Source organism: Borostomias antarcticus (genome assembly GCF_949987555.1).
Source record: "Borostomias antarcticus genome assembly, chromosome: 7".
NCBI classification, from domain to species: domain Eukaryota; kingdom Metazoa; phylum Chordata; class Actinopteri; order Stomiiformes; family Stomiidae; genus Borostomias; species Borostomias antarcticus.
In genome coordinates this window covers 17112548-17125698 of record NC_140240.1, presented here as the reverse complement: position 1 = coordinate 17125698, position 13151 = coordinate 17112548, and the positions used below count along the sequence as shown (strand labels likewise).

Here is a 13151-nt window from a genome sequence, read left to right as displayed (position 1 = left end):
GTATGGAGGAGATATGAGGACTTCCTGTTTCACCAATAGGTGGCGCTATAAGTATGACGCAATACTGACACATAGATGTGTTCAGGACAGAACCGTCATGAAGCGTGAGATATATCGGACAAATCCGATAATGTATGGCGGAGTTATGAGGACATCGTGTTTTATGGCGAAATGTCAAACTTTGGCGGGGCGCCACGGCAAGGGTGTTTGGTGAAAACTCAATTTTTTTGATAACTTTTGATCACAAAGGTCTTAAGATGAAGCTGACCCGATATGAAGTTGATCGGATGAAATCTGTAGGAGGAGTTCGTCGAAGTACGAGGCATGGAAATGGTCAAAACAAGGACAAAATGGCACATTAAGAGCAAAATGGCGGACTTCCTGTTGCATGTTGGGTATAGCTCCAAGAGACATTTAAGTGTGGCTCGATGAAATACATATGCCCTCCGAATTTCGTTCGCCTACATCAAACTGAAAGGTGGGGCTCGCCATTTTAAATTTTCCAGGGGGCGCTCTTGAGCCGTTTTGCCACGCCTATTTCCGGCACCCATGAATTATCAAATTTTTCACCGGGACTGACGTATCTGCAAAGTTTCATCCGTTTTCATCGATGTTCAGGCCCCCTAAAAGGCATTTGTTTGGAGTAAAGAAGGAGAAGAATAATAATAACTAGTGCTGCGAGCAGCAGTGAGCGGGCCCTCGCACCCCACGCGTGTCGGGGTGCTGCGCCGTTAAAGGCTGTGCTATTCCGGTGTGCAGTACTGAGAGAAACTTCCTGTCACCAGTAGGTGGCGCTCTAGGCGTGACTCAATACCGAAGCATAGATGTGTTCAGGACGGTACCTTGATGAAGCGTGAGAAATGTTGAGTAAATCGGATAACGTATGTAGGAGTTATGAGGACTTCCTGTTTCACCAGTAGGTGGCGCTGTAAGTGTGACTCAATACCGACACATAGATGGGTTCAGAAGGCCACCTTCATGAAGCGTCAGCAATTTGGTGCAAATCGGATGATGTATGCAGGAGTTATGAGGACTTCCTGTTTCACCAATAGGTGGCGCTATACGTATGACGCAATACTGACATATAGATGTGTTCAGGACAGAACCGTCATGAAGCGTGAGATATATCGGACAAATTGGATAATGTATGGAGGAGTTATGAGGACTTCCTGTTTCACCAATAGGTGGCGCTATAAGTATGACGCAATACTGACACATAGATGTGTTCAGGACAGAACCGTCATGAAGTGTGAGATATATCGGACAAATTGGATAATGTATGTAGGAGTTATGAGGACTTCCTGTTTTACCAATAGGTGGCGCTATAAGTATGACGCAATACTGACACATAGATCTGTTCAGGACAGAACCTTCATGAAGCGTGAGATATATCGGACGAATTGGATAATGTATGTAGGAGTTATGAGGACTTCCTGTTTCACCAATAGGTGGCGCTATAAGTATGACGCAATACTGACACATAGATGTGTTCAGGACAGAACCGTCATGAAGCGTGAGATATATCGGACAAATTGGATAATGTATGGAGGAGTTATGAGGACTTCCTGTTTCACCAATAGGTGGCGCTATAAGTATGACGCAATACTGACACATAGATGTGTTCAGGACAGAACCGTCATGAAGCGTGAGATATATCGGACAAATTGGATAATGTATGGAGGAGTTATGAGGACTTCGTGTTTTATGGCGAAATGTCAAATTTTGGCGGGGCGCCACGGCAAGGGTGTTTGGTGAAAACTCAATTTTTTTGATAACTTTTGATCACAAAGGTCTTAAGATGAAGCTGACCCGATATGAAGTTGATCGGATGAAATCTGTAGGAGGAGTTCGTCGAAGTACGAGGCATGGAAATGGTCAAAACAAGGACAAAATGGCACATTAAGAGCAAAATGGCGGACTTCCTGTTGCATGTTGGGTATAGCTCCAAGAGACATTTTAGTGTGGCTCGATCAAATACATATGCCCACCGAATTTCGTTCGCCTACATCAAACTGAAAGGTGGGGCTCGCCATTTTAAACTTTCCAGGGGGCGCTCTTGAGCCGTTTTGCCACGCCCATTTCCGTCACCAATGAAATATCCGTTTTTCACCGGGTCTGATGTATCTGCAAAGTTTCATCCGTTTTCATCGATGTTTAGGCCGCCAAAAAGGCATTTGTTTGGGGAGAAGAAGAAGGAGAAGGAGAAGGAGAATAATAATAATCCTTCGAAATTCAATAGGGCCTCGCACCGCCAGTGCTCGGGCCCTAATAAGAAAAGGTACAAGAACAATGGGTGCCAGCGCTTAGCGCTTCGCTGCTTGGCCCCCAATAATAATAAGAAAAGGTACAAGAACAATGGGTGCCTTCGCAGCTTCGCTGCTTGGCCCCCAATAAGAAAAGGTACAAGAACAATGGGTGCCAGCGCTGCGCTGCTTGGCCCCCAATAATCCTTCGAGTTTCAATAGGGCCTCGCACTGCCAGTGCTCGGGCCCTAACTAGGGCTGCGAGCAGCATTGAGCGGGCCCTCGCACACCACGCGTGTCGGGGTGCGGCGCCATTGAAGGCTGTGCTATTTCGGTGTCCAGTACTGAGAGAAACTTTCTGTCACCAGTAGGTGGCCCTCTAAGCATGACTCAATACCGATGCATAGATGTGTTCAGGACGGTAACTTGATGAAGCATGAGAAATGTAGTGTAAATCGACCAATGTATGTAGGAGTTATGATGACTTCCTGCTTGACCTCTAGGCAGCGCTATAAGTATGACTCAATACTGACCTACAGATGAGTTCAGGACGCGACCTTCATCAAGCCTGAGCAATGTGGTTTAAATCGGATAATGTTTGTAGGAGTTATGAGGACTTCCTGTTTCACCAGTAGGTGGCGCTGTAGGTATGATGCAATACTGACTTACGGATTTGTTCAAGATGCGACCTTCATCAAGCATGGGCAATTTGGAGTAAATCGGATAAAGTATGTAGGAGTTATGAGTACTTCCTGTTTCACCAGTAGGTGGCGCTGTAAGTGTGACTCAATACCGACGCATAGATGTGTTTAGAATGCGACCTTCATGAATTGTCAGCAATTTGGTGCAAATCGGATAATGTATGTAGGAGTTATGAGGACTTCCTGTTTCACCAATAGGTGGCGCTATAAGTATGACGCAAAAACTGACACATAGATGTGTTCAGGACAGAACCTTCATGAAGCGTGAGATATATCGGACAAATTGGACAATGTATGGAGGAGTTATGAGGACTTTGTGTTTTATGGCGAAATGTCAAACACCAAACGGCAAGGGTGTTTGGTGAAAACTAATTTCAGTTGATAACTTTTGATCGCAAAGGTCTTAAGATGAAGCTGACCGAATATGAAGTTGATCGGATGAAATCTTTAGGAGGAGTTCGCTAAAGTACGAGGCATGGAAATGGTAAAAACAAGGACAAAATGGCACATTAAGAGCAAAATGGCTGACTTCCTGTTGGATGTTGGGTATAGCTCCAATATACATTTTAGTGTGTCTCGATTAGTGTTGTCACGATACCAAAATTATGACTTCGATACGATACCTGCCCAAAATATCTCGATACCGATACCGAAACGATACCATGGTGAACATCTAAAACATAAGGAAAAGTAATGTAATAATAGATGACAGAACATGGTATCATAACAACTTTAAATTGTTTGCCTTTAGTGCTCTGTTCAGTCTTTTTGCATCTTTTGAGTCTTTATCATATTTCCTGTAGCTTTCAAACACAGCTGGAAGGGAAGGCTGCCTCGACTGGGTGGTTTGGGATTGTGCTGGAATCTGTTTGTCTGTGTGGGGAGAAATCAATAAATTGTTGCAAACTGTGAGATAATCAGAAGAACTTGAAAAGCTTATTATTAGTATTAATTATCAGAAGAGATAATGGTCTCACGGTTAACAGTTCTCTCACTCTAGGAGGTCGGAGCAGGTATTGTTTTTTTTTGTCACGTGCGCTAGGCAGAGAGCTAGGCTTGCAGCTAGGCTTATTGGCTCCCTTGGTTTGTATAGATTTGTAGCATTGTTTACAGATGGGCTTTGTAATGTCCGTGGGCTTGCCCTCACTGTCGGCTCTGTAAGCAAAATATGCCAGATTTCACTGCGAGCATCAGCTTTATCGACAAGCTATGGACGGTCGACATTTGTACTTGAAGCCATCTCAGGTTAGCTACCGTCCTCTCGAGCATGCTGTGTGCATATCATGGATGTATTAATAGAACTGGATACAGCCACTCCATTCACTGAGCGCTATCACAAATGAAGCCCTATTGAACCGCGCCATCTTGGCAAATTTGTAGTCATTTGACTATTTCCGGTGACTTTTGTACTTGCACAGTTGTGCTTTTCTGGCTTTCCGGTGACTTTTGTACTTGCGCAGTTGTGCTTTTCTGGCCTACGCGCGTCCACGAACAAGTTCACGAAATGTAGACGCACGTTCCCGGCTCTCCCCGCTTTGATTTAGCAATGACAACCGGCTTGCATATTAACCTGTTTTTGTCTGCAATAACGTTATCGCGAACGGAATGAATACCATCTACTAGCAAACAAAACATGTTCAGTTATAATTAACTTGTTAAAACCAAGATGCCTGGATAAAAAAAAGAATGTCTCCAATGGATATATTTGACAAAAACAGGTTAATATGCAAGCCGGTTTTCATTTCATTGCATTTCACATAAACGTTCGTGGACGCGCGTCGGACAGAAAAGCACAACTCAACACACGTACCAAGATGGCGCCAGTATGTTTGGCATGCCGTCGGCCGCGTCTACTCAGTTTTGTGTTTGTCATTGCTCTGTTTTTAAATGTTTGCTGTCGGGATGTTTCGGCTCTATTTGCCTACGATCGTCAAACTTTACAAAGCATCCGAGTTTCTGATTCGATGCAAATGTTTTTTAGAGCTGACATGCGAGATCAGAATGCCCCCCCCCTTTTAGCAGATATTCCTGCTTACCTGCGCCGGTCACCTGGTGCCTCTCCCCGGATCAAACGCCGGAAGAGACGGGGAAAGCGGAGTGGTGTTCTGGTGAAAGTCAAGGCTCTCCCGTCGTCGTCTTGTCTGGATAATCCGCGACTCATGCGTGGGGGATATTGTTATTCCTCTACTGTCAGGCGATCGCTGCAGATCAAGAGGCCATGGGTGCGGATTGACGTGCACAGCCTGAATGCCCTCGGACTGACGGTGCGGCCTGGCCCGCTGATGACAGCGCCCACTCCCCGCGCTGGGCCGGCTGCCTCTGGCTGGTGTAGCCGAACAACAGGACCGCTGTCCGGGCAGGGGAGAGCCCGTGCTGATGGGGTTGTCCCCAATAACCTGCGCCCAGTAAGATTGGCTGCGACCAGGCTGACTCCCAACTTGATCTTGTCCATGGCTTTGATTAATGCCAGGTCATTGGCGAATAAGACGTTCCAACTAAATGACTTTTTCACTTCCCGTGGGCTTGATTTTATGTTCCTGACCGAGACTTGGTTACACGTTGGTGAGTCTATACCATTCTCCGAACTCCTCCCTCCCGACTGTACGTATCTCAGCACCCCTCGGACCACTGGGAAAGGTGGTGGGCTTGCGTGTGTTTTCAAGTCCAGCTTTCATTGTCGGCAGATTCCATCTGTCATTTACACGAGCTTTGAGCTGCAACTCTTTGAACTAAACGCGTCTCCCCCTCTGCTGTGTGCGATTGTATATCGCCCACCTAAATACAACAAGGATTTTATCCAGGAGTTTGAGAGTTTTCTGTCTGGAACCATGGTGGATTATGATCATGTTATGATTTCGGGTGATATGAACATCCATGTCTGCTGTGAATCCAGTCCTCTGGCCAAAGACTTCCTGGCTCTGACTGATTCCTTCAGCCTCACTCAGTGGGTCTCGGGACCGACGCATAATAAAGGCCACACGCTGGACCTGGTGTTATCGCATGGCCTTACTGTCTGTGTAAATGAAATTTGTGATAACGCCTGTATTTCTGATCACATGCCTGTTCTATTCACTGCTGTTGTCCCATGCGCTGTTGCCCCCTCACGTGCTCCTGTGCGCCGTTTTCGAGTGATAAACTCGGACATCTCAGCGCTTTTCTCGGCAGCTGTCGATGGCTCTACCCTCGCGAATGTGGATGGCCTTGGTGGGCTCAGTGTGGACGAGCTCGTGGCGCTGTTTAGTTCCACTTGCACCTCTATACTGGACTCTGTCGCCCCCTTGAGGAGTAGAAGTCCCAAGACACGCTCTGAACCGTGGATTACTGACTCTATCCGTGCGCTCAGACGCTCTTGTAGGCGTGCTGAGAGAAAGTGGAAAAAGGACAAGCTACATGTCTCGTTCGGGATTCTGCAGGACTGTGTAATGGAGTTTCAGAGAGCTGTGAAGGCAGCAAAAACTGGGTACATTTCCAACCTTGTCTCCAATAACATTGGGAGACCCAAGGTTCTCTTTGACACTCTGGACTCTCTCGTCAACCCTCGGGATACTGCCCCGGTTGTACCGTCATCTGCTCTCTGTAATGATTTTCTTAATTACTTTGTTGAGAAAATCGTGTCTCTTCGGTCCGCGCCACCCATTGCTGCCCCTGATCCCTCTGCCTCATCCTCGTGCCCAGCTAGTCTCAATGAGTTTAAACTCATATCCCTGACATCACTGTCTGACGTTGTCCACGAGCTGCGGCCTACAAACTGCCCCTCCGACAGTGTTCCCTCTCGCCTTTTTAAAGATGCGTTTGATTCAGTGGGCTCTTTTATTCTTACTCTGGTCCATGCATGTTTTAGTTTTGGAGTCTTTCCAGCCTCCTTTAAACATGCTATAGTGCAGCCACTAATCAAAAAGCCTAGTCTTGACCCAAATGTTCTCGCTAATTTTAGGCCCATCTCTAAACTGCCTTTTTTGTCCAAAGTACTGGAAAAGATTGTTTCCATTCAGTTGCACTCTTTTTTAGCGATAAATGATGTGTATGAGAAGTTCCAGTCTGGTTTTAGAATTGCTCATAGCACTGAAACGGCTCTCTTAAGGATCTTTAATGATATTATTCTTACTGTCGACTCTGGGTGTGCTGCTATCCTGGTTACACTAGATCTGACCGCGGCCTTTGACACTGTGGACCACAAGACCCTTCTTACCCGCCTTGAACAGTGTGCTGGCATTAAAGGTGCTGCTCTCATGTTCCTACAGTCTTACCTGACTGATAGGAGCTTCTCTGTCCAGCTGGGTGAGTTCTCCTCTAGTGTGGCCCCCCTCACCTGCGGTGTCCCCCAAGGATCCATCTTAGGCCCTTTATTATTTTCTTTATATATGCTGCCCCTGGGTTCCATTCTACGGAAACACAATGTGTCTTTCCACTGTTATGCTGACGATGTCCAACTGTACCTCCCCCTGAAATTGAACTGTAAGGATTCCTTTAAGCCTGTAACATCTGCGCTAAATGACATCAAGACCTGGATGGACTTAAACTTCCTTAGTCTGAATGATGGGAAGACCGAGGTTATTTTGTTTGGTCATAAAGACAGCCATGTTAGCAACCTAGGGCCCCTCGCTGCCAAGAATCGCTCTTTTATTAAAAGTCTTGGTGTCACTTTTGATACTGGTTTTAATTTTGAGCGACAAATTGGCTCTGTGGTTAAAGGCTCTTTTTTCCAGCTGAGGCTCTTATCCAAAGTGAAACCGTACCTCTCTCCTAAGGACCTGGAGACAGTCATCCAAGCTTTTATTTCTTCAAGATTGGACTACTGTAATGCCTTGTATGTGGGCCTTGACCAGCGGTCACTGAGGCGCCTGCAATTGGTCCAGAATGCTGCTGCACGCCTCATGACTGGAACCAAGAAGCGGGACCACATCACACCGGTGCTGGCCTCCCTCCACTGGCTTCCTGTTCGCTTCAGGATTGATTTTAAAATCTTAATGTTTATTTTTAAGGCTCTACATGGTTTGGCCCCCCACTATCTGGCTGAACTGATTCGGCGACATCTAGAACCCTGAGGTCCTCCGAGACTCTTTTAATAGTCCCTAGATCGAGACTTAAGACCAAGGGTGACCGAGCTTTTGCGGTGGCTGGCCCAAAGCTCTGGAACAGCCTCCCTCCACACATTAGACACGCACAGAACCTAGGGCTCTTTAAGTCTCAGCTTAAGACTCGACTAGACTTGTTTGCACTGGCTTTTGAGGCCTGATAGCCTACATCCCCTGTCCTGTTTTGTGTCCTGTCCTTTTATTGTTCTGTGATTATGTGCACTTTATTCTGTTTTTTGTTTTAGTTTATTTTATATATTGTACAGCACTTTGGTGCAACTTCGGTTGATTTTAAACGTGCTTTATAAATAAAGTTGACCTTGACCTTGACCTTGACAACTGCGCAAGTACAAAAGTCACCGGAAATAGCCAAATTACTAGGGCTTCACTTTAGATTTTGAATGCTGGGGTCTTTGTGCATATGAGGGGGGAAAACTGTTATGCTGCTCGCTGCAGAGTGAGAGAGCAAGGAGAGAGAGAGAGCGCGCGCACACCCACTCACACACATACTGCCCCGCGACTCGGGGATCTTGGGAGAGAGAAGCAGAGCGCTATAGCCTACAAACAAACACGGCTTCACTGTCGCATGAACGTGACTCAATATATACGGCTCTTATTAAAACACTGTCTTTCTTAAAGTATGGATATTTTAAATGTGGGTATTGTACCATTTTTGACGAGAGTATCGCGGTACTTTCCTAGTATGGATACACCATGCAACACTAGTCTCGATTAACTACATATGCTCACCGAATTTCGTTCGCCTACATCAAGGTGGAGGTGAGGCTCACCATTTTAAATTTTCCAGGGGGCGCTCTTGAGCCGTTTCGCCATGCCCATTTCCGTCACCCATGAAATATAAAATTTTTCACCGGGACTGACGTATCTGCAAAGTTTAATTCGTTTTCATCAATGTTTAGGCTGCCAAAAAGGCATTTGTTTGGGGAGAAGAAGGTAGAAGGTAGAATGTAGGAGGAGAATAATAATCCTTACAATTTCAATAGGGCCTCGTGCCGCCAGTGCTCAGGCCCTAATTAAATGGCAAGCACCTAGTCAAAATCTTAGCCTACTGTTCCCTTGTGAGTTGTGACAAAAATGTTTAAGAACCACTGACTAAAGACTAGCTAACGCTAGCTAGCAAAAGAGCCTTCACCAACTTGAGCTTGTACCGGTATTCTCTTAAAAAAAAAAAAAAATCCATCTTTCAGAGGCTGACCTAACATTACCAACTCCAAGTCGAGTTGTCTACACTCTCCCTTCCTCTCGTGCCAATGCACGCATGCCAAGTTTTCTTGAATGACACAGAGGACCTAAAAATGTAGGCGTATTATTATTATTTTTGAGGGCTTTAATGCATGATTGGAATCACAGATGAATATATATAGCCCCGGATTTATTTTTTGTATGTATATTGTACATATACATTTGTGTAGCCTACATATACAATGTGTACATATACATTTTTCAACCGGGGCTATTCATAAAACATCCGGGGTTTTAGCCCCGAAAGCCCAGGCCTAACGACACCACTGGTCTAGGCCCTGGCTAGTGATTGTAGGCTAGACTGAAAAGGTCTTAAGATCTCGCTTCAAAATTTCCATTGTTTCAGCCCTTCTTAAGTACTCTGGCGAGGTGTTCCAGAGGTTGGGGGCATAGAAACTGAATGCTGCCTCTCCGTGTCTCCTGGTCTTGGCTTTTGGATAGAGTCTCAATTCATATTTTCAGCTTTTTATGTGCATATATAGCTGTATGAAAATGACCTCAAAATCATCACTGTTAAATCTGACCATGAAAATCTTGCTTGGCGATTCGTGAGCATTCCATTCATTAATGTCGATGACTGTAACCGTTACTGTACATTCGGGGGTGTTAATACCCTGACAAAATCTGTCCTGATGAAGGTCTAACCGAAACGTCAGATTAAAAGCAGAGAAAAAGTGTGTGCGGGAGTATGTCATTTTTCATTTGAAACTTTTAAGGAGATTTACTCCCAGCACCACAACATTGTGAGAGTGTGCATGTTGGTATTTTCACTTGGTAAATAGATACCCTCTCAGAGGATTCCAAACTGCAGTGCTATCGTCAAAACTAGCAACCCAATTTAAAACCGACATAATGCTTAGAATTGTTTAGAGGACATTTTGAGCTACAACGTAAGCTGCATTGTTATTATCAAATGTCTATTTTTATTAGATTTAAGTTTTTAGGGAAAACGTGACGTTGTTGCCTCAGAGATGGCGTTAACAGATCCCTTTTATCAAGTAAACATGACCTTTGTGCAAGTAGAGTAACAAATCCATGTTTCTCCACAAGTTTCATAAAAAGCAATAAGATCGTTTTTTTTGTAATCCTAGTCCAAAAAATGACTGGTGAATGGGTGGCTGTATTTGGTCGGCTCTGTGGTGCCCCCCTCGGGTCACAGCCAGTGTGGTGCAGTGCACTCCGGGCACACCCTAGTCCAAACCCCGTGTCTCTAGCACCCTCACACAGGTATCTGGCTTCGTCCGAGGTTTTGTTTTCATTTATGGATCCTGCTCGTGACTCAGATCTGTTTCAAAATTTAATGGGTTCTAAGATGACCCATGCTACACCCAGTTTCATAAAAATCGGTTTGGTAGTTTTTGCATTATCATATTTCTTTTTTAAATTTATTTTACCTTTAATTTACCAAGACTTTACTGAGATTAATCATTGTAATAAAAATGAATGGAGGTGAATGGCCAGTCCGACTGTGTTTGGGCGGCACCGCAACCCTTTAATGGGTTCTAAATTGGACCATCCATCCCGTTTTGTGAAAATTGGTCCAGTAGTTTTTGCGTAATCCTGCTAACAGACAAACAAACAAACGCACACACACACACACCACTGGAAACATTACCTCTCGCCCTGTGCTGTTGCTGGGGCAGAGGTAATAACGATTAGCAATGGGGGCCACATATCAGAGCTTTACAAATCATGGATTGTATGTCACATTCTAGGTTTAAGGTTTCAACTCATACACACCAAATATCAGTTTATATTTTGACCTTAACCCTTTGAATTCAACCAGGTTACTGGCAAAATTGTAAAAATATCTTTAAAAAAGAGTCCTTAAAAAAAAATCTAATTAAAACATGAACAAAATCCAACATTCCAACAGTTCCAGAAAACTGAGAAACTGCGCTTTCTAGTAATATAGGGAAAATCCAATAAATATTCAGAATGTTGGCACTGTAGCCTACTTACAGGGCAGCAGCAAGGAGTTTTCCGTTTGTGTTGATTTTAGCTGATTTTAGTTGATTTTTATTTGTCAGGATGACTAGTGATGAGGTAAATAAATAGCCAAGCAGATATCTATAGATCATCTACATACAGTAGAAACAGCCAATCTTCTCGCTGATGGCCGCATTTGCTAATGTAGGTCATGTAGAGGCATCAGTATTAAAATGAGACTGTTTTATAACAAGTCAAACTCCTTGTAGTTGCGATAACACACAATGTAGCGTTTGACGTATTGTATGCTCACCAGTGAACGTGTTCCCTCTCTTTCCCAGGTGATGATGACGACAACGAATGCAGTGAGGAGAAGCTCCCGTCGGGCTTTGACTACGTCATGCACTTCCTCACCATCTTCTGGAAGGTCCTGTTCGCCTTCGTGCCACCAACCGACTACTGGAACGGCTGGGCCTGCTTTGTGGTGTCCATCGGCGTGATTGGGATGCTCACCGCCATCATCGGCGACTTGGCGTCCCACTTTGGCTGCACCGTGGGACTGAAGGACTCGGTGACGGCTGTGGTCTTCGTGGCGTTGGGGACCTCGGTACCAGGTCAGTCATTGCCTGTTGTGCTATGCTCATGAAAGGATCGCGGGATAGCATAGATGGGAAGTTCGTTGCCATGTATCTGTATCTGTCACTCTCTACCCTCATCCTTCTTCCTCCTCTAGACACGTTCGCCAGCAAGGTGGCAGCCATCCAGGACCAGTACGCTGATGCTTCCATCGGCAACGTGACGGGCAGCAATGCCGTCAATGTCTTCCTGGGCATCGGCGTGGCCTGGTCCATCGCTGCCATCTACCACGCATACCATGGCAAGCCGTTCAGGGTGGACCCAGGCAGCTTGGCCTTCTCCGTCACCCTCTTCACAATCTTCGCTTTCGTCTGCGTGGCCGTGCTCATGTACCGGCGGCGTCCAGAGATCGGCGGCGAGCTGGGTGGTCCCCGCCTCCCCAAGATCTTGACCACGATGCTCTTTTTCAGCCTGTGGCTTATGTATATTGTCTTCTCCTCACTGGAAGCCTACTGCCATGTCAAGGGTTTCTGAAGCAGCGTCGAAGAGCCTCAGGAAAAGAGATCCAAAAGGCTTGGGATCTGGCACTGCCTCATCTAGTGGAGGAACAAATCACCTCATCCAAGGTATCTTGGATGCCAGCCAAAAAAGCCTCTGAGCCATTGACGTTCTCTAGACCAATGAAGACCACCTGGTCCACCTCTAAGATATTTGTCCCTTCATTGTGTACACCTCCAAGGTCTTTGAATCGTGTTCGCTCTCACTCAAGGCTATTGAGACATGTACTATCAACATATTCCTTTTATCACAAATCATCGTGGTCACATACAAGGACCTCTGAGGTATTGACCCTAAACATTTTTTTGGGGAGGCCATAGACAAACACTTCCAACTTCATAGCTTACATCTGCATGGTTGGATCCAAGCCATCAACATCTCCATGAAAAGTATCCTAGTTTATGGGTACTTAATTCTACGGCCTTATCCTGATCTAAAGTATTACATGACTGCAAATGGGTGTGGACAACTGAGCCTAACATGCAAAACGGCCAGGGCTAAAAAAAATATTAAAGCAAAGCAAAAAGAAGTTGAAGGAAGAGAAGAAGACAAGATCATCCTCATGGTAGTTTACTGTTTCTGTCTCCTCCATTCTGCTCCCACCAACAGCAGCTCTTTTCATTTGAGATGGAGGCTCCCGGGTTGATTAGGGTTAAGGTTAGGGGTAGGGTTAAGGTTAAGGGGGCGGGTTAAGGTTAGGGTTAGGGTTGACTCTGCTATGAACTAGACTCCTATGGCTGTGTATCAGTGGCGGCTGGTGATTCAAAAAACTGAGTAGGACAGGAGGAAGAGAGGCGAACCGCCCA

At 45.4% G+C, this 13151-nt stretch overlaps 1 protein-coding gene across 1 annotated transcript in view; it reads left to right on the top strand.

The window, feature by feature from the left end:
* Positions 1–12321, top strand: part of slc8a1a (solute carrier family 8 member 1a) — a gene marked incomplete at both ends in the record, with an annotated part of 184774 nt that extends 172453 nt beyond the window's left edge. The window contains 2 exons of the mRNA XM_084441361.1: positions 11553–11825; positions 11945–12321. Of these exons, the coding sequence (XP_084297487.1) occupies positions 11553–11825; positions 11945–12321 (650 nt within the window). The remainder of the gene's footprint in view (positions 1–11552; positions 11826–11944) is intronic.
* Positions 12322–13151: the final 830 nt, after the last annotated feature.